The following is a 19,404-nucleotide window of genomic DNA, read 5'->3' on the forward strand; positions in this document are numbered from 1 at the left end:
AGAGAAAACAGACTGGGTACCAGCAGAGTAACAAAAAGATGTAATAACAAACAACGAAGATCCGGGAGCTTACATAGGAGCTGCGTTTCCATAGCAAATGTGCACAAATCTTTTGGGGGGCGACGAGGAGGGGGTTGTTTGCCTTTCATAGTTTTTTCACATCATAAAAGACCACCTGTATCTCTTGGATAAAACAAGAACAAACAATGAAGCAATTGAATGCATTATAATTCTCAATGAATAAATAATCTTAAATCTGAACAGATTTAAAATGTTTTAAGCTTGTATCGTCGCAGGTGAGTTGAAACACAGATCCAAAGTGAAATGGGATTGTTCCTCTGATCAGAGATCTGCATTCAGAGTGACCCCAGAAAACCCTTCATGTTAGCTGCTTTCACTTTGTCAACCACAAACACACAGAGGACAATTCAGTTCAGTTCCATTCAAATACTGTATTGACCCCAAAGGGAAATGATGTGTTGTTGTAGCTCATATTAGTTGAAATTTTTCAAAGAATTGTTGTAATGGTAATGGTTGTTGGCAGGAAAGATCTTCTGTAGCAAATCTGAAGAAGCCTCTGCTGAAGATGAAGCCTCTCCACATGTTGTTTTTCCACATTTTCTCAGCAAAAATACATTTATTTACATGTATTAATGCCTCTTGGGAAGTCGTCCGCACATTTAATGTAAAGCATTATGGGTTACTGAAATATGCTGAATATTTATTATTTATTTATTTTTATTTATGAAGAGTGACAGGACACACATCAGTCACCATGGAGACCAGTGGCTGTTAGAACGAGATGTTTGTTGCTCTAAAAGAAAAAATGTGCTAACTTGTAGGATGTTGGCAGACTGTCACATCCAGTAATCATTTATTCAGCAGGCATGCTAACTTGCATGGCTTGTTGCCATCATGTGTTTTAAAGCATTGCTCTCGTACAAACAAATTGGTAAAGCTTCTCATTTATGAAACCCAAGAATGTTCTCGTTTTTCAAAGACAGAAATGTTCCTGGAGACTTTTAACAAAGAGAAAGTCTTAGGAGAATGTCTTTATGTGCAGACAGCTAATGCCGGGTTCACACACCAGAGTTTCAAATCGTAGGCCGCGTTTCATGCCCTGACTGGCCACACATGGTAACAAAATATCTTAACTGCAGCAGGTTTGGTGACGCTGTGTGTGATGAGCAACACACTGAACCGATATAACTCGGTATCATTGAGATGTCAAATGGGAAATCTCGCAAAGACCAAATATAATATGAGTTCTGAGTAAACAAATATGGCCGACTGTGAAGAAGCAACGGCGATAGTTTGTGAAATATATTTAACAGAGAAAAAAAACAATAAAACTGTCTGAGACGTCCCCCTGACTTTCTGGTTACTTTGTCTTCTGTGTATCTTGGATTCCCCTCTGTGTTCCTGTCACCTCGTTTCTGATTGGCTACTCATCACATTCAACAGACTGTATTTATTGGTTGTCAGGGAACACCGCACACACTGCCATAATGTTCCAAGACAATCCAACAGATTGATAATTCCTGATTTTAGATCACAGCCGTCCTGACATTCTTCTGAGAGGACCAGATTACTGTTAACACACACGACATCTCAGAAGTCTCGCTTAAGAGCCATCCTGACAAGAAGGGCATCTTTAAGATTGTCAGAAAGAGAAAATTGGGACAAAAAATTGGCGTAACAATCTTGCCCTGTCAACTCGATATTATTGACAATGCAGAACTGTTCCTTGAGTCTCTAAAGGAATTTAAAACTCAAAGATCTCGGCAGTTTTGAAACCATGACTACTGTACGTCTTTTTGCTTTTGACAGGCAGGACAAATGATGACATATCACAATAATGAGGATGTGTCCTATTGAGATAGTCTCTCTCTCTCTCTCTGTCTCTCTGCTCTAATATACTGAATGAATAAATGACCTTGAAAGGCCTTCTGTCTCATAATTTGCCAAACAGGGAAATTTGTCCTCTCGTACATACAGATGATGGCTGCGTGATGTCACAACAAACAGACTAGCACATTTTTTAAGTCCAACTTTGCCAGACTCCACAGTGTCATAATGTGTCTGATTGGTGACATAAAGCCACAGAATGGAAGGCATCACAAAACATGTCAGGTGTCTCATTGCAGCATATTCAGAATGTCTGTGTTGCTGCATGTTCAGCAGCGTAAACAGGCCGTTTGTTTCTGGTTAACTCCATCTTTTATCTGTGGCATTGCCTTCATACACATCAGCTTGTGAACATACACCCAAACACAGAACAAACTACTGCAGTTCATGCTCATTGTGCACAAAGATCAGTCATGGCTACGGCACGCTGCCTGAGTGACAGAGTGAATACATGAGAGCCTAACACTGAGCTGCCTGCAGCACTGACCGAGGGCATGCCATCTTTTTCCTTTTGTTCATGTCTTACTTTGGGATGAAAATGGATAAGAATGCTTTTGCTTTTTATTTCAAACTGGATTTAAAGGTTTCTCTATGGAAGCATATTGCATTCTTCTGGGAAAACATTTGACCAGTTCAGTACTCAGGTTCCTTTCTGACTTAAAACTAGTGGTGGGTGATTTGGCTAAATATCATGAAATTTATTGTATTATGCTAAAATCTAAATCTAAATATACTTTCAGTCTCACTGTGTGGTTCTTTGGACTCTAAGCCTAACACTAACGCTGTGTTAATGTGAAAAAAATGTGTATATGAGTCACAAAATTGTTATACATGGTCCCATTTTATTGTAATACAGGATTCCTACGTTCTCAGTGGAAGTCATGGTTCGTATCTCTGCCACTTTGACAGAATCTTATACGACTTTACTGTCTCGTGTTAAAATAACAATGTTCTGCCAAATTCAACCAAATTGTTTTTAGAAAAAACTTGAAAAATATCAGAATCATTTTAGACGGATTGGGCTTCTGATCAGGATGTGATCAAAACCCGCTGAAGGAAGTATGTTTCCCTTCTGGCCAAATCTCCAGCAATAGCCAGTTATTGATGGATTTATTTCAAAAATCCTTTTTAATATTCCAAATTATTTATTGGTCACTTTATGGGAGAAAGAGATAATTCAGTTAATACCATTTATCTAACAAATATTGGTTTTGGCATATGTTTTCATGTTTAGGTTGCTGATAGAAGAACAATATTGATATTTTAAATTTCACAATTTCTGCCTTTCTGACTCCAAAATATAATTACATTTTTCCTTTAGCAAAATATTTGATATTTCTGTTAAGTTAGGCACTCAAAAATCTACTTGTTGTTCACAGATACATATTCTTTCCTGCTTCACTTGTGTTGTAATTCTATATTTACCACCTCAACCAATGAGAATGTTCAGGGCTCTGCAGTTCTTCATATTGTAACTTTGTTGATTTATAGAATTTTTTCCCCTAGATCTTCTGTGGTATATTCTCCTGTGAGGTGTTTCAAAGTGAACAAATCTAGCTTTTAAATCTTTCCTTTTCACATGTAAATTATTCACCAAAGGTTGTATGAAGAACAACCGCAATGCTCTGGTCTGAATTCCACAGACTCTCTCTCAGCTTTGCTCTGATGCTTTGTAGAGCAACACATTTTGCTGCATTTTTTAAAATGTGAATAAGACATTTTATGCCCCTCCAGGTTGCACAACTTTCCACTCCACCCTGTTCGGCCATTTTGTAGTTTAAGAAACTTTTTATTAAAGATGACAACAATGGTAGACTTTCTATCCAACATGTTGGAGCCAGAATCTGACCCAGAAAAGGAGAAAGAAACCAGCAAACCTGCAGAACCTCCATGGTGTTACTACTATATGTACACTCTCAACATCCATACCAACTACCTATAATATGAAGCATAGTTTAGCTGCAGTGTCCAAGAATGTCAGATACCTTTCAAAATATCAATGCTACCACCATATGAATGAAGTAAACAAAACAGGACATAATTAAGGAGTTAGCTGGCGGGAGCATCAAGAATGTCACTGAATGCATTTGGATCATTTTTGTTCCCCAAGACCAAACCAAAGCTGTATTGTTTCTTTCAGATAAATTTCTGACAGCTATCAAGACTTTACCAAAGTAATTTTTAGCTCACAGTGACCTTTGGGTGTAAACAGGCTAGCTAAAGTTATAGGCTAACTCCAGCTTTCTTGTCGACAGTGATTGTTCAGGACGTCACGGTGTACAGCTTTTCTAGTCGGTGTGTGTGTAGAAAACTTGGGATGGGCGACACAGACTTTTAAAATGACCACAGGTTGTCATGAATTGTGTGGTGTTGTTGGTGGTGGGGATGGATGTGGCTGCACCCAGGTTATGGTGAGAATAGTGGTTTTAATCAAGATCACAGAAATCCAGGCAGCACAGGTGAGCAATGAGACAAGGAAACACAGACACTGGTAACACTGATAGTTACTAGACAACAAAGGCAGGATGTTAGATACACGACACGACAAGGATCTGACAACGAGCAGGGGACACGGGTGGGATGAAATACAAAATACATCAGGGAACATGAGGCACAGCTGGGAGCAATCAGGGGCAAAGGAGACGACACAGAAACTAAATAGACAGAAAACCAAATCCTCACACTGGTATTTAATGCAAAACAATAAAAGTGACCCTAAAAAAAGTAGTTAAGAAATTCTCACTGTCTATTTGGGTAACAGACAGCAGATCTATTATGTCAAGCACTTATAGAGTGCTTGACACTCATCATAAACACATTAAGATGTCTGATTCTATCACTAACTAGAACAAAAAAAAAATTGCAATTGGTCATAGTTTCAAAGATGTTCATTTTGACTGACGCTCTTTTGACACAAACTGTGGCTATGGTTACTGAAGTGTTAGTTTTGAGTTTGCACAGGTTATTAGGGTTAGTTTAACCTGGTCTATACAATCGCAATTGTCATCATGAAATAATTTGCATGAAAATTGTTTCATGATTAATCAATCCTTTGGCAAGTCTCTAAGTTGTTCTCCATATTGCTAATGCCTGGCTCACACTGGGAGATTTTAAAACAGTTGACCGATTTTCAAAACCTGAGACCCCACAAATGACGAAGATTTTTAGGCAGAACAGTTTTGGTCATGCGGTGTGTTATGTTCATTACACAACAGGAGGAACACATCACACACAAATCAATTTCACTCACCAACATTCAGATGTCATGTGAAATCTTGCAAAGCCAAGCAAGAGTTCAGAGTAAATGAACATGGCTGACTCGACAGAAGCAGCGGCAATAGTTTGTGGAAGAAATTTGATAGAGAAAAAAGTATAAAGTTGCCTCCAGCATCCAGGGAACTTTCTGGTGCTTCATGGCAAGTTCCCCTCCATGCTTACATTACCTCCCTTTCTGATTGGCTACACTTCACATTCGACAGTCTGCGTTCTCATTCGTTGTCAGGGAACACCACACATGTTACGATATTGGGCCAAGACAATCCAGCATGTCCTTCTGAGATTACCAGATCACTGGTAACACATAAGGAATAAGAGCCATCCTGATGATCCAGGAGTCTTTAAGATTGATGGGCAAATCAATCTTAAGGACAAAAATCAGCATAGAAACCTTGAACTCGACATAAATGTTGAGTTACTTTGTTTAACTGGCTATTTGAGCTGTTTGGACTGTAGGACAATTCTTATATATACTGTTAACTTTGACCCCAACCTTGTCATCAAAATCTAGTTATATTACTTTTCAGAGTTACAGGATTCTCTGTGACATAACGGTCGGTACACAGACCTCTGTCTCTGCAGTATAATGGTAGAGATGATAAGATAAACAATAAGTTGCTGTGCAACCGTTCTGAGATATTTTTATTTTTTTGTTGTTGTAAGTTTCTATCATCCAGTGTTGTCCTGCAAATAAAGTTAATTTTTTCTCTTTTGGCTGGTCTGTCTGGTTTCAATATTCAGTGCAGCTGTAAGAGAAGTAATGAAGCAGTTCAAACAGTGAAGCCTGTTCAGGATGATTTTATTGATCATAATAGATGATCAATGAAATCACAAGATGGTTTGCATTTTCATTCATATTCTTACATAAATCCACTAGAGAATGTAATGAAAACGCAGTAGAATTTTAACACCAAGTTAAAGATTCCCAAAGAAACCCTGTGTGTTCTTTAACGTTACTGAAAACACCTCTCCTAAAAAGTAGCTAGAAGTCTGCCCCATCGCCCACCCCTACGTGCAACAAGTCAGTAACTCAGAATAACCTTCCTTCCCTTCAGCAATACCTGCTGCTTCAAAGTGTTTAAAAAAACCCAGGTATTTAAAATGACTGAAAATGAGTGTAGTATGCTTCTGTACTTCTGCATGTTTTGGTTTGCAATGTATTTACCAAGACCAAGTATGCTTGCTTTTATGCACATCTCCTTGTATTCTATATATACATATACAGTTTTGCAAAGTATATGTATGTACTGATTTGAAATATATTTTTACAATGCATGTGTTTTATTTGAGCTTGCTTGATATGAGAACACAGCTAATAAAATGTATTTTCCTCCTCTTTCTTTTCCTCTTTACTGGCCTTTCTTTCCCCTTTTTTATTCCTTAAAACCACATATCCTCTCCTTCTTACTCTCTTTTCTCCACATTTATCATTGCATCTGTCTTTCTCTACTTTGCCTTCTATCTTTCTCTTGTTAACATCCCCCCTTACCCCCACCCAGACTGCGCAGCGTGAAGATGGAACAGAGAAAACTCAATGATCAGGCCAACACCTTGGTGGACCTTGCAAAGGTAAGTCTTCTTTGCTTTTACAAAACAAAACTTTCTATCATAAGATGCTAAAATCTTAATGCAAAGCTGATTTGGATAAAGCTATATATATCAAAAAAGGCTTATTACAGCCTTTCTGAACCATAATAAAAAAAAATCTTTCATATTCAGAAAGATGCAAAGTTACGGAATAGCGTTTTTAAACTCTTTTTTTTAAAGCAGTTTTGCAGTGGAAGGTGAAGTTAAGATGAGATAAATAGGAGATAAAGATTGTAATCGTCGTCAGAAACTGTAAAGAGCGTGAAAAGGTGAATAGGTGTCAAAGAGAATTGTAAAAACGAAAAATAAAGAAGTGAGTAGAAGTAGGATCAAAAGCTAACGCCTTGCTTTGTACAGAACGTGTGAACTCTTGGCTGCTGATAAACGATTGCTTGTTGGAAGCATGAACTCTGTTGAAGTTTTAAACAATTGGATTTGATTTTACTCAGTTGCTAACATTTGGCCATAACATAAGTAATACGCTGACTTGACCATGAAGAAACCAGCAATGAAGCTTACCAGAAGTTGCATGCACTGAAAACAGCCGTCCTCGACTGCCAGCAATAAAATGATTTTAACATTCCTCTTGGCCTGACACGCTCTCACTAATCCTCAATATCTTGGAAACATGGCCAATGCAAACTGCCATTGGTACCACAATTCAAAAACAGCACAAAAACTCAATGTCATTGTTCACAACTCCTTCTTTTCATTGATCGACCTGGATGAAAAAAGTCCAACAGTTGACATGCCGTTACATGGTTTCAGGAAGTTTGTGTTCACACACACTTTTCATACAATGATGCAGATCACCAGGGAGATTCCCCTCCTGCTTCAGCATACTTCACGCCCCAACCCGCCTGGATTCCCCCTCTTCAAACTTCCTTCATTTTGTCATAATGAAACGGTCATGGAGCTAGCGCCACGGTCTTCCCTTGGCAGCCAACTCTGTCAACAACAATGTTACAATTTCCATGCAGGAATTATTAACCATTTGCCAGTCTTATTTTTATCATAAATATTTAATGAAGAATAGTACAAATGTACATAATTCCTCACTGTATCAGATAAACGTTCCTCAAAAGTATACATGTCTGAAGAGAAACATCAACATTGATGTCTGAGAATATGTCTGCATAAAATATGCTAACAAACTTCTAACCGATCACTGCCCCTCACACAGAGCTCTGCTGACATTGCTGCTGACAATTTCCTTGTTAAATGAAAAATAATTTTTACATCTAAATCTGCCAGGTGTGGTATAGTATAGTAATAATTTGGGGCTTAACTGTAGTCTGTTCTGCACTTAGGAGAGCTGGCAGGCAGATAGCTGTAGCCATGATACATTTAACTTCTTGCAGTACGGAAATATTAAACTGCCACAGCAAAGAAATGAATTCGGGAGTTGTATTTTGTTATAACGAGACAAAAGTCATTTTAACCTGATATTAGAACCCTTATAATTACTTTAACGGCATTATAATGACTTTTAAATCTCATCAAAATTAAAATATGTTCACGTTTAAGCAAGAGTTTGTAACTGTGGGACGTAATGTTTGAATGTCATCTAGAGGAAACGGAGGGAGAAGGTAGTCAGCACGACTTCATTTATTACTTTTTAAGAATTTGCAATCTGTCAGAGGAACATATCTTTATATCTCATTAAACAAGAAAACGTTCTTATTTTAGTGAGTTTAGGGTCTCGTTAAAATGAGAGTTTCTCATATTAACAGGATTCTGCTTCTCAATTTGTTTCTTAGATCTGGCAGGTAAATGTTTCCATAGAGAGGCTAATAGAAGATCATTCAAAAGAGACAATAAAACAAACAGTTTTATTTATTGAGTTCACCTGATAACATCATCCAAATCAGTAACATATCATAACATTTTCATAAATACAAATATCACAATATATAGCTTCAGTCACTATATCTGAAGCTATATATTAAGCTCCTGGCTTAATATGTAGTGTAGAGCTCTTCTAATTTTCTACCTTTTTTAGTTTTTCCTGTAAAAGAATAAATCCAAATTTTTACATCTATATGAATCAAGTTTACAATAGCTACAACATTATTTAAGATTGATCCACTGGAAATGCTCTGGAGACATATTGACTCTGGCATTAAATGTCATTTGGAAGTTAATTAAAATTAAATTTCCAACCAGAGTATTTTATGTCATGATTTTAGCAAAGTTCTGGATCCACATGCAGGGATGCACTCAGGAAACCAAATGATTTAAAGAATTTATTTACAGAAATAAATGTTAAATGTGTGATGCAAGGTCTGCTGATGGCCAGGCTGGTAAGAACCGTCACGATTGGTGCTGGGTGCTAGGGGATTTCCACCAGGGAGAGGTGATGGATATCAAGGAGTCCTGCAAGTGATCTGACTTGACAGGAACTACTCACAACTTGCAGAATGGTGACAGAAGATCCCAACATTACCTTCCCCTTTCAGCCACCTCCTGGTGGTCCAGACAAAGTCAAAGGCAGGGATGATTGAGAGATGGGTCACAAATGAAATAACGGGGCACTCACTGGCGGTGTTCTGGACTGCAGCCCCCCCAGTCCACTAAATACTGCCAACCCATGCCCAGGCGACGGGAGTCCATGATCCTGTTGACAGTGTAGATTGGACGTACCTAGTGACCTCGGGTGGATGGAGGGGGCTCGGCTGGAGGGCATGATGTACTGGCAATGACAGGCTTAACCTGGGAGATGTGGAACAAGGGATGGACTCTGAGGTTGTTGGACTGATGTCCATCATGTTGGGACCGATGAAGCGTGGAGCCAGCTTCCTAGGAATAGATTTAAATGGAATGTCACCTGATGAGAGTCATATCGTCTGCCATGGTGAACACTGGGTGTGGGTGTATATCTGCAATCAGCAAAGGTGTATATCTGGTCAGCGTTGTGCTGGAGGGAGACAACAGTGGGGGACCAGATGTGTTTGCAATGTCTACTGTGATGGTGCACCAAGGTGACTGAGATGTCCCTCTCATCTTCTAGAAAAGAGGGGGTTGGTAGCCCAGTGAGACATCGAGGGGGAATGTCCGGTAGCCGTAGAGACCTGAGAATTATGGGCGTATTCGACTCAGGGCAGGAACTTATTCCAATCTGAAGCATTAGATCTGGAGGGCAGATTCGAGCTCTTGATTCAAATGCTCTGCCTGGCCGTTGGACTGGGGGTGGTAACCTGACGAGAGCAACACTTTAACGCAGAGGATGAGACAAAACTGCTTCCGTACTTGTGAGGTGAACTGAGGTCCCCAATCAGACCGGATCTCCATCTGGATTGAAGATGCGCTGTTTGGAATGCTGAAGGAAGCTTTCTGAGTGGAACAAGATGACAAGCCTTAGAAAAGCGGTCGATTATGGTAAGTATAGTGGTCATAATCTTAGGATTGGGGAAGCCCCGTTACAAAATTGATTGCAATATGCGACCAGGGATGTTTCGAGATACCCAATAGCTGGAGGAGACCGGCAGGTTGGTGATGAGAAAGCTTGTTCCAGGTACAGATTTGGCAGGTAAGAACACATTCTTTAAGATCCTCATGCATGGCGGGCTACCAGAAGAGGCGGTTCTCAAGGAGGCATTGGAGAACAAGACGGACATCTCTGCAATGGTCTGAGAGATTATGGGAGAAGATAAGAATGCCGTTGAAGTAGACAAAGACAAAAATGTTTAAGAAGTCACACAGGATGTAATTTATCAGAACTTGGAAAACTGCAGTGGAGTTTCAATGACCAAAAGGCCTGACTAAATATTCAAAATGCCCAATAGGGGTCTTCCTTAATTATATTGGCAGATACGGACAAGGTGATACACGTTGCAGAGATCAATTTTTTTTTTAAATGGTGGCTTGAAATGAGGTTCCCTCATTTCATCAGCATTTGAACCAGTAGGAGAAAAAGTGGAAGCCCACCTCTGGAGGAGAAGAAGAATGTCTGATGATACCGGCTGCTGAGAATTTATTTATGTATTTCCTCATGGCTCAGCGTTGAGGACAAGAGATGTTAAAGAAATAGCTGGAAGGAAGCAGAGCCCCAGGGAGAAGGTCAATGGCGCAGTCGCACGGCGATGAGGGGGTAAAGAAAGAGCCTTTTCTTTGCTAAATACTTGTTTCAAATCATGATATTCCTCCAGAACCTGTGAGATGTCGATGGGATCCAGTCCTTCAAGGCTCATTGAGCATGGACTTGGAAGAACTGCGGATTGAAGACAGGAGGAGAGACAGCTTACCACAATTCAAGGCGATTGCTGGACTAGTTTATATGGGGATGGTGTTGCTGCAGCCAGGTGAGGTCTAGAACAAAGAGTGACTGAGAAATGGGAAAAACAAAAAGAGATGGTTTCGTGATGATTACCAGAAACAATGAACTGAACCGGTTTGGTTTTGTGGGTGATCATAAGGAGGGATTTTCCATTTAATGTGGCTACATTAAAAGCAACTGGAAGTTTTATAGTTTTAATGTTAGCCTGTTCGAGCAGAGATTGTTCGATGAGGTTTTGTTCACTTCCACAATCGATGAGCGCAGAATAAGAGTTGTTATTGAATTGTAAGATTGCAGGAAGCAAAAAACGGGGAGAAACACCAGAGTAGGGTTAGGGTCAGTTGCCCCACTCCGACTGACGGACCTTTGCGTTTGGGCGAATCGGGCATGAAGCGATTCCACAGTAAATGCACTGATTTAGCTCCCTACATCGCTGCCGTTCCTCTGGGGTTGAGTGGGTCTGCCCGATCTGCATCGGCTCTGGCAGGTTTTAGAGACCATAAACGACGAGAGATGCCCGTTTGGTCTGTTGTGTCCCCGAACACTAATTTAAATTCATCAACGAATTCTAGAAAGGAGCAGCCAAATTTTGTGGGGTCCATGAACCTCGCTTCAGCCCATCTAAGCGCTTTTTTACTGTGAGGAGCCCTACAATAAAATATATCTTGGCTTCGTCATGTGGGTATGAATGTGGTGAACGGTGGGCAATGGTGAATACTGAAGTAAAAATCCTAACACACCCAGCTTCACCAGAAAAATGATCAGAAGTAGGGGATTTGAATTAGTGGTTCTGACTATGCTGAGGGATCAGCGGAGTTGGAGCGTCTTCTGCTGGCTGGGGAGGTTGTTCGGATTGCGACTTTCGGAGCAGTGTGGTTAAATAATCCAGGCGTTGGTTTGTAACGCTCTGCTGCTCGCTCAGGGATTGGAGGACGGCCTCTTGAGACTGGCTAAGGGGGTGCTGTTCTGCAAGGGTCATACAGAAACCATCTGCTAGGTTCACATGGCCAGAGTGTTCTTTCATGATTTCAGCAACGTTCCGGATCCACATGCAGAGATGCACTCAGGAAACCAAATGATTTAAAGGATTTATTTACAGGAATAAATGTTCAATGTGTGATGCATGCTCTGCCGATGGCCAGGCTGGTAAGAACCGTCAATATCGGTGCTGGGTGCCAGGGAATTTCCACCAGGGAGAGGTGAAGGGGATCGAGGAGTCGTGGAAGTGATCTGACTTGACAGGAACTACTCACAACTTGACTGGAAGCTCTGATGACTGGAGTGCAGATGACTGGGGGCAGCCCCGTCCTGCCCCGTCTCCAGAAGGAGAGGAGAGGAGAGGAGAGGAGAGGAGAGGAGAGGAGAGGAGAGGAGAGGAGAGGAGAGGAGAGGAGAGGAGAGGAGAGGAGAGGAGAGGAGAGGAGAGGAGAGGAGAGGAGAGGAGAGGAGAGGAGAGGAGAGGAGAGGAGAGGAGAGGAGAGGAGAGGAGAGGAGAGGAGAGGAGAGGAGAGGAGAGGAGCCGAGCCGAGCCGAGCCGAGCCGGGGCTGAATTGTCCAGGATGTAGATATGCAGATCTCCGTCTGCTGGTTTTCATGATCCTGATTCTGGGTCCAAACCGTGATCTTGGTTACCACAAGGATTGACACCCTAGTGTTGAAGTGCAGACTGCTGGCTCCTCTTATGCCCCAAGGATTAAGCCGATAATACACAGGTGTGTTTTCACACACCTGCAGGGTGGAGAACGTGGTGTGAGCTGCGGACGCCCTCTGGTGGAAAACTGGCAGCAGTACGGTGACAGAAGATCCCAACATTTTAAGTCTTAAAGAACAATTTGCAAATGATCTTGCTGAAACAGCTCACTTTGTTCTATAACACGTACAACTAAAATGTTGTGTTATTTTGCTAAGTATTTAGTTTCAAGTGAAATATTTGGATTCATGCTAAATTTTAGTTAGCATATTTAGATTGAGGCTAAGTTAAATATTTAATTTGGAAAATAATGAATGATTTAAACAACCTAGTAGAAAATATGATTCTCTTTTTTTCTCTTATGAGAAGCTAATGAACATAAATTATTGCTGTTACTTTTTAAATGTGTAACCTTACAAACTTTCTCCACAACAGAAACATGCAGGCAGCATCTCAGCAGCTTCGGGTTTGTTTGTTTGAAGTATTTGAAAGTTGAAATATTTGGCTAGTAGATTAAAGGGACACTTTGATGTTTTATTATCTTTTGAGAAATACATGTCTGATTTCCTGTCAGGAACAAACTTCCTGGTTGAATCTATGAATCTGCCAGAGGCAGGAATCATTTTAGCCTTGACCATATTTCCCCCTTGAAGTTTAAAAGTGTTATTAAGCTAAAAACCACACAAACATTCACCTAGTTTTTTGATGCACATAACATTACAACTGTAACAGAAAATTCTTTTGACCTTTAACTGTTGCAGATGCATATTCTGTAACATTGGCTGCTGGCTCTGCAGAACAATAAGTGCCTTTATTATGGAAACCCTTTTAATTACATAAATGGATCTTCACAATCAAATGAATTAGGTATTAAAAACCTTGTCTGGCTATAAATGTACTGGAGAGGCTGGTTGTTAAATGTATGAGATGATATAATCTATGCTGACATGCTGAAACTGCATGGCTCCAGTTCTTTTAGCTTCCTGATACTTTACTGAGTAATAAACTCAGCTGAGGTTTGGATTTTATGATGAACATGAAGCTTTTATTCATGCTTATACTTTTAATATTAGTTCATGTCTGATGGTTTTCTGTATTTTCAATTGTGAAACAATTCTTTCTCCTTCTTGTTCGCCCTGAAACACATTTTCTTTGTCTCCCTGGTCAGACACAGAATGTGATGTATGACCTGGTGTCGGAACTGCAGGAGCGCAGCGAGGAGCTGGACAAGCGGATCGGGACATTGGAGGACAAGCTGGACTCGGTGGCGGGCAGCTTGCAGGCACTGCCCTGCCTCATCTCCCAAGCCATAACCCAGCAGCAGCAGGACTTCCTGGACGGCTTCGTTCACCGCTTCCGGCCTGCCTCGCTAGCGTCGGAGCGCTCTGAACGCTCAGACAGATCTTGGACTTCCACCACCCGTAGGCGGCGCTCTCCTTCCACAGCACCACACACGTCTTCTGACAGTGGATAACCTTGAGGAACCCTGTATTAGTCCGCCCTATCAGACAGCACCTTTTTTCCAAGCCGTCCTTGCATCCACTGCGAGCCCATGTCTGGACTAATAATTAACCATATCTTGACCCCGTGACCTGATTCTCACCTCTAGTCTCTCTCTTCCTCTTCCTCTCTGTCTCTCTCTCTCTCTTGCCCAGTCTCTGTCTTTTTTCCATTCTCCCATGTCCAAAACCCCCCCCCCAAAAAAGAAAAAGAATCCAAAACCTCTAAAATCCAGTTTCTCTGTGACTGAGCCTCTCAGCACACATAATGCTGGATTAGAGCTTCTCAAAAAGAACAAGAAAAGGCAAACGAATAACGGGGAAAACACAAAATGCATCCAAAAATGTCAGAGAAAAAAAAAAGATCAAAAAATGACAGAGATAAAGTAGAGGTATGGTTTATGTTTTAGCCATTGTATGGCTGTTCCTGTTAGCTTTTTTGTAAAAGCCCTTGTATAGTTAAAAAAATGACTGAGTTCAGGGTCGCTGGAGTGAGAGCTGGCTATCACACCGGAGAGTCCTTAACCACACGGGGTGGGGTGGATGTTGGTCTGTGGAGCAGAGGTCCTCGGGTCACCTGCTGGCCCTCTGGGGCCACGGAGGACATCTGTCCACCCATCTGTCCGTTTCTGTTTGTCCAAGGAGAGGATCCAGATAAACCATTTGATTTCCTTCACAAAAAGACAAGCGTCATGGATTCTTTCTCACAGCTTAGGGTGAAAGCTTTAGGAGAAACCAGGAAAGCTCTGACTCCAGGTCAATGCCTGAAAATGCACTTCAAGAGGAGGAGAAATGGTCGCATGAAAAGAGGATGGACATGGCATTACTCCAAGGTAGGGGAAATGTACTCGTTTGCCAACTTCAAGGTGTCAGCTTCCTTGTTCTTACCAAGGAAGAAGAAAAAAAGAGAGCAACTATCTTTTTTAGTTACATATTGACATGTGATTTTTCAGTGCCTGAATGTATAAATAGTAGAGGGTTATTTAATTACTAATTTCAAAGCTTTTTTACAATGTTAACAGTCTGAATACAGCATTGCATTCCTTTTTCAGATACATTCCTCTCCAAAAATGTAAAGAAACTGTCTTAATGTAATGCATATCATTGCCTCCATTACACCACAACTCCAAACATCTGTTTTTGATTCCTGTTTCTACTAACAGTATCAAATGAAAAGTTCAGAGATGAACGTAGAGAATATTTGTTAGTCTGACTTCCGGCTCAGTGCTGCACACCACAATGAAACATGATGTAGTCTACCTTTCTCACCAGTTAATTAGAGCTTCCTGTGGTCTTGGGAAATCGGCATGGCTTGAATGGCGCTGTTATACAGCCACATGTCAGCGGAGGAACTGAGAAACCTACCTGGCTCCTTTGCATGGTTCTGTTGCAAAAATAATGAGAGATCATAATCTTCCTGCTTGATTATTTTATGATTTTTCTTTTTTTGGTTTTAATATCGTACTTCTGCTTGTTTGTTTGTCGCTTTCTATCCTTTTTTAAATACATTTTTACTTTTTTAACTAGGATATTTAGCATTCTAGATTTGCTGATCTTAGAGAGTTGTGGTAATGTTCATTCTGTAATGCATTCCCTGTTTAAAATATGAGGTGAGGGTTAAAAAGTCACTATTAAAAAAAAAAAAATTGAAAGGATCCAAATAAAAGTGTTGAAGAAACTTAGAACAGTGAACCGATCCGTCTTTAAATGGGAAAGAAACGCTTCCGTTCCACCCGTCTTTCTTGCTGACTGACTGTTATATTAGCTAAATTGGTTGGATTATAAAATCTCGGCCACTAAATGCCATTTTTGAAACATACAAAGTAGTTTTTTTTTTTTTTTACAGAATTTGGGGGGAAAAAATGTGTTATTGTTTCCTACTGTGAAACTATTCCTACCTGATGGTTCATCTACTAGATCTAGATAGGAAGAAGGCCCAATAAAATGATAAAACTGAGAGTTTGAGTGAACCTGTGGTGTATATTATGCATAATTGAACATATAAACTGTGGCCTCTGCAAAACAGGGACGTCCCACTGGGCAAAAGCTGTGGCTTCAGTGTCCAGATGAGGCAAAGCTCCACCAAACTTTAAAGGGTTCATTTGGGTTTTTTGAAGAGCAGTTCTGCAAATGTATTATTATTAATACAAGTTTCACTTCCTGCAGTAGAAAGATGTTTATCACTGAGACGTTACTGTAAAAGTAAAGATATCCTTGGAGTATTGATCATCATGTTTTAGTGAACTTTAACAGGTTTTGCCTGTTAAAGTTCACTTTAACAGGCAAAACGCTCATGTTTGTCTTTTAAAGTCTGGTCTTGATCACCATGGAGGAGAGGTTATGGCAGGCCATTTTAACATAAAATCTGTTTCATCTATCTATAATTATTTTCCAGGGATCTAAAAATGAGCTTTGACTAGAGACTGATACATTTTGACTCTCCTGAATGTTAATTTAAGATATTTGTATTTATGTTATGACTAAAAAAGAAGAATTCAAGATGTCTTCAGTTACATTTCGACGGATCATTATACCTTTCAAGACATCTCAACGAAGTTACCAGATTCATCATCATCCGTAACACACACCATTTGTGATTACAATTCAAGAAGATTTAATTAATGTTACTAGATAAGATAGCTATTTTGCCTAGTAGAAATATAACTAGAGAAATTTTAATGTACTAATATGTATAGCGATGAACCTACCTCAAATATCTCTTGATTTTACAAAACAACCTGTCAAAGTGAACAATTTTCAATCTTTTCAGTGAAGAAGAGCACATGTTGGCCATGGTGTAAATTAGACTCAACACTGCCTCCTATTAAGTACCATCAACATTCTCCCTCATCTGCCTCTCCTGATAGTAAGTCACTGACTCTTACTGAAAAGAACTTTGCAGAACTTTTCTTCAAATAAATCTAAGCTGACTCTGACTCTATCCTGACGTTTTAGTGGAACCTTTGGAAACACATGTTTTTGTCTAAGACTGAGCCATAATCAATTATTTTCTTTAGTTAACAGAACCTCACTTTCCATCTGACCTTTATGTGCTTCTTTCTGTTAATTCATTGCATATTCTTCCAAAGGAATGTTGCCATAAATAAATCCGTCTTAAATTTTGAAAAACCTCACGCCTTTGAAAGGCACCGTCACTTATATGACAATCCCAATACCTGCAAAACTTTAAGTGCATAATATAATGCATAATTTCAATGCACAATGTATTTCCTTATCAAACTGAACACCTTTTTATTTTGAATTTGGAAAATGTTTTTAGTTCAAAGTTGAAAGGAAGAAATAATGATAATAAGGCATGCTTGCATTTTCACACTATCCTGGCAGATAAACACCAGAGCACTTTATCTTAAGTGTCAGGGAAATAATGACTTGAACATCAACATGTCTCATTGATATCAATGTTTTCTTATTTAAAAAAAATATATCTGACTCTCCCTGGATAAAAAGATGGCTCATTTTCAAACAACATGAAAGAAAGTAATACAGTTACTGATGAAGAATCGAAGCTTCAGAAGGTTTTGTGATGCCAACTTATTCTTAACATTCACCAAAAAATGTATTCTTCTCTTAGATGTCTAAAATTCACTTTAGATGTCTATTAGATGTGGGCCAAACAACCCGGTGCTGCGTCTGGTTCTGATCAGAAACATTTAGAAAATACATCAGAAATTATAACCAAACACAAAAACCTTTTTGACCTTTCAGTCCAATTACAGCCAAAACATCCGTCAAGAATTTAGGAGCAGTTTAGATTAGATCCATTTCACCATCATGTTCCAGATTGCTAAGACAAAAAAGCCAGGAGGGAAACCCAAAAATCCCCATAATCATTGGTTGACTTATGTGAGTAGCTATGTAAATATTCCCATTGGGAATGCTCAGCACACCTTCAGAGCCAGGCTGCCAGGAGGTATTTCTTCCAAACCACTCCAGTCTCTTCAACTTCTTTCAGTGTAGAGGAGCAGCAGCTCCATTTCCGTTGGTCTCCTAATGATGACGCGTCTCTGTGTGCTTCTGAGCTTAAGAAGCTTCAGTTTTGTCTCTTTCTATTGGCTTCTTCAGATCAACACCTTCAGTCTGAGGCCAAGGAAAAAGTTAGACTTCTCCCTCTGAGTTGGGGTCAGATAGTCTGTGAGACTGTTTGATTGGAGACCAAAGGTGCAACATTTGTTATTCCAGCTGCTGTTTCTCTTTCAGACTTTGTCAATCCAAAGAAATCCTTTGAACAACCTGACTCTGAGAGCAACTTTCTGCTTTGCAGAATGTAAACAAAAAGTTGGAGTTGGATCAGCATTTAGCGATTGTAGGATTTCTCTTTTGTCTTTGGCAAAAGATTACAAACCATTTCTCCCTAAAATCTCGACTCACACTCACCAGTGGGTAAATACGACCCAGAATGCCCTGCCCTATAGTCTGCTTCCTGCTTTTGGAGCGATCACATGTGGATTTGAACACCAGTTTTCACTTCAACCGAATTGAGACCCAGGTCTGAAGACGGACCAGAGTTCACTTTTTTGATCCACATCAGAGTTTGATTGCACATTTATATTTTCCCAAACAAACCCCACTTTCTAGGCTAATTAACCACAGTTTGACAAAAACAGACTAAATAATGCTGGTGTGAATCCACCCTAAGTTTCTTGGGGTCTTGTTCACAAATGGTGGGAGGATGGAATGGGAGATGAACAGATGGATTAGGGCTTCTTCTGCGATAATGAAGAAAGAGCCTAATTTAAAAAGCAAAGCGTGGCTTGACTGTTCAGGAATGTTGAATGCAGAGCTGCTGCTTTTCCACTTCTGATGGTGGTCAGTGTACATGGTCCTAAAATCTGAAAAGGATGCATCCTAGTCACCTTCCCTATTAAGCTTCTCCTGGCATTTTCCACTGTAGGAAGATCTTAAGGAAGACTGGAAACTTGCTGCTGGGATTAATTACTCCATTTGGCCAAGGAACACCTTGCAATCTCCATAAGGTGTCGTTGAGTAGAGGAGATGTCTGGTTATCCCTCCTGCGATTTGATCTCGCAGCATTTTTTATGGCTGTTTCTGTTTGACCAGTCGTCCTTATTGAGTTCAAACATTTTGAAGGACATCACACTACTTTAGTTCACCTCATATTCACGTTTAGCTTTTGTGTCACTTTTCTT

The 19,404-nt window shown here is 40.0% G+C and overlaps 1 protein-coding gene across 1 annotated transcript in view; it reads left to right on the forward strand.

The window, feature by feature from the left end:
* The window catches only part of kcnn1a (potassium intermediate/small conductance calcium-activated channel, subfamily N, member 1a), an 83,969-nt gene extending 64,579 nt beyond the window's left edge, over positions 1-19,390 (forward strand). Inside the window, exons 8-9 of the mRNA XM_055032551.1 lie at positions 6,684-6,753; positions 13,906-19,390. Coding sequence (XP_054888526.1) covers positions 6,684-6,753; positions 13,906-14,211 — 376 coding nt within the window. The 3' untranslated portion in view covers positions 14,212-19,390. The remainder of the gene's footprint in view (positions 1-6,683; positions 6,754-13,905) is intronic.
* The last annotated feature ends 14 nt before the right edge of the window (positions 19,391-19,404 follow it).

Source organism: Poeciliopsis prolifica, unplaced genomic scaffold, assembly GCF_027474105.1.
Source record: "Poeciliopsis prolifica strain line A6 unplaced genomic scaffold, Auburn_PproV2 SCAFFOLD008, whole genome shotgun sequence".
NCBI lineage: Eukaryota > Metazoa > Chordata > Actinopteri > Cyprinodontiformes > Poeciliidae > Poeciliopsis > Poeciliopsis prolifica.